The sequence below is a fragment of the Schistocerca cancellata genome, chromosome 4 (genome assembly GCF_023864275.1).
Source record: "Schistocerca cancellata isolate TAMUIC-IGC-003103 chromosome 4, iqSchCanc2.1, whole genome shotgun sequence".
NCBI classification, from domain to species: Eukaryota; Metazoa; Arthropoda; class Insecta; order Orthoptera; family Acrididae; genus Schistocerca; species Schistocerca cancellata.
This window is the reverse complement of record NC_064629.1, coordinates 195,471,296-195,474,166: the sequence shown is the minus strand read 5'-3', so window position 1 is coordinate 195,474,166 and position 2,871 is coordinate 195,471,296. Positions and strand designations below refer to the sequence as shown.

Here is a 2,871-nt window from a genome sequence, read left to right as displayed (position 1 = left end):
AGACGCAAATATGGGAAAGACGCAAATATGGGAAAGATGCAAATATGGGAAAAACCCAAATATGGGAAATACGCAAATATGGGAAAAACGCAAATATGGGAAAAATGCAAATACAGGAAAAACGCAAATATGGGAAAAACGCAAATATGGGAAGAACGCAATAATGGGAAAAACGCAAATATGGGAAAAACGCAAATATGGGAAAAACGCAAATATCGGAAAAACTCATATATGGGAAATACGCAAATATGGGAAATACGCAAATATGGAAAACACGCAAATATGGCAAAGTCGCAAATATGGCAAAGACGAAAATATGGCAAATACGCAAATATGGCAAAGAGGCAAATATGTCAAAGCCGCAAATAAGGGAAAGACGCAAATATGGGAAAAACGCTAATATGGGAAAGACGCAAATATGGGAAAGACGCAAATATGGGAAAGACGCAAATATGGGAAAGACGCAAATATGGAAAAGACACAAATATGCTAACGACGCAAATTTGGGAAAAACGCAAATATAGGAAAAATGCAAATATGGGAAAAACGCAAATATGGGAAAAACGCAAATATGGGAAAAACGCAAATATGGGAAAAACGCAAATATGGGAAAAATGCAAATATATGAAAAACGCAAATATGGGAAAAACGCAAATATGTGAGAAGATAAACTTGTGGTACAACTTGACAAGAGTAAAGAATCGGTTGGTAGGACATAGTCTGAATAGTCAAAGGTTCACGAAATATATGAGAAACGCTAATATGGGAAAACGATAATATGGGAAAAACGCAAATATGGGAAAAACGCAAATATGGGAAAAACGCAAATATGGGAATAACGCAAATATGGGAAAATCGCAAATATGGGGAAAACGCAAATATGGGAAAAACGCAAATACGGGATAAAAGCAAATATGGGAATAACCCAAATATGGGAAAAACGCAAATATGGGAAAAAAGCAAATATGGGATAAACCCAAATTTGGGAAAAGCGCAAATATGGGAAAAATGCAAATATGGGAAAAAAGCAATTATGGGAAAAACGCAAATATGGGAAAAAAGCTAATATTGGAAAGATGCAAACATTGGAAAAACGCAAATATTGGAAAAACGCAAAAATGGGAAAAACGCAAATATAGGAAAAACGCAAATATGGGAAAAATGCAAATATGGGAGAAGATAAACTTGTGGAACAACTTGACAAGAGGAAAGAATCGGTTGGTAGGACATAGTGTGAATAGTCAAAGGGTCACGAAATATATGAGAACCACAAATATGGGAAGAAGGCATATGTGGGAAAAACGCAAATATGGGAAAACGCAAATATAGGAAAAACGCAAATATGGGAAAAACGCAAATATCGGTAAAACGCACATATGGCAAAAACGCAAATATGGGAAAAACGCAAATATTGCAAAAACGGAAGTATGGCAAAAACGCAAAAATGGGAAAAACGCAAATATGGGAAAAACGCAAATATGGGAAAAACGCAAATATGGGAAAAAAGCAAATATAGGTAAAATGCAAATATGGGAGAAGATAAACTTGTGGTACAACTTAACAAGAGGAAAGAATCGGTTTGTAGGACATAGTCTGAATAGTCAAACGTTCACGAAATATATGAGAAACGCAAATATGGGAAAAACGCAAATATGGGAAAAACGCAAATATGGGAAAAACGCAAATAAGGGAAAAACGCAAATATGGGGAAAACGCAAATATGGAAAAAACGCAAAAATGGGAAAAACGCAAATATGGCAAAAACGCAACTATGGCAAATACGCAATTATGGCTAAAATGTAACTACGGCAAAAACGCAACTATGGCAAAAACGCAACTATGGCAAAAACGTAAATATAGCAAAAATGCAAATATGTAAAAAACGCAAATATGAAAAAAAACGCAAATATGGGAAAAACGCAAATTTGGGAAATACGCAAATATGGGAAAAATGCAAATATGGGAGAAGATAAAATTGTGCTACACCTTGACAAGTGCAAAGATTCGGTTGGTAGGACATAGTCTGAATAGTCAAAGGTTCACGAAATATGTGAGAAATGCAAATATGGGTAAAACGCAAATATGGGAAAAATGCAAATATGGGAAAAACGCAAATATGGGAAAAACGCAAATATGGGAAAAACGCAAATATGGGATAAACACAAATATGGGAAAAACGAAAATATGGGAAAACCGCAAATATGGGAAAAACGCAAACATGCGAAAGACGCAAATATGGGAAAGACGCAAATATGGGAAAAACGCAACTATGGGAAAAACGCAAATATGGGAAAAACGCAAATATGGGAAAAACGCAAATATGGGAAAAACGAAAATATGGGAAAAACGCAAATATGGGAAAAATGCAAATATGGGAGAAGATAAACTTGTGGTACACCTTGACAAGTGGAAAGAATCGGTTGGTAGGACATAGTCTGAATAGTCAAAGGTTCTCGAAATATATGAGAAATGCAAATATGGGAAAAACGCAAATATGGGAAAAACGCAAATATGGGAAAAACGCAAATATGGGAAAAATGCAAATATGGGAGAAGATAAACTTGTGGAACAACTTGACAAGAGGAAAGAATCGGTTGGTAGGACATAGTGTGAATAGTCAAAGGGTCACGAAATATATGAGAACCACAAATATGGGAAAAAGGCATATGTGGGAAAAACGCAAATATGGGAAAACGCAAATATAGGAAAAACGCAGATATGGGAAAAACGCAAATATCGGTAAAACGCACATATGGCAAAAACGCAAATATGGCAAAAACGCAAATATGGGGAAAACGCAAATATGGGAAAAAAGCAAATATGGGTAAAAAGCAAATATGGGTAAAATGCAAGTATGGGAGAAGATAAACT

At 35.5% G+C, this 2,871-nt stretch overlaps 1 protein-coding gene across 1 annotated transcript; it reads left to right on the top strand.

The window, feature by feature from the left end:
- The first annotated feature begins 778 nt into the window (after window positions 1-778).
- LOC126184012 (uncharacterized) lies at window positions 779-1,879 on the top strand. Its single transcript, XM_049926365.1, has 3 exons — window positions 779-1,027; window positions 1,330-1,516; window positions 1,626-1,879. Exons 1-3 carry the CDS (start codon window positions 779-781, stop codon window positions 1,877-1,879), a joined length of 690 nt encoding a protein of 229 aa, XP_049782322.1.
- Window positions 1,880-2,871: the final 992 nt, after the last annotated feature.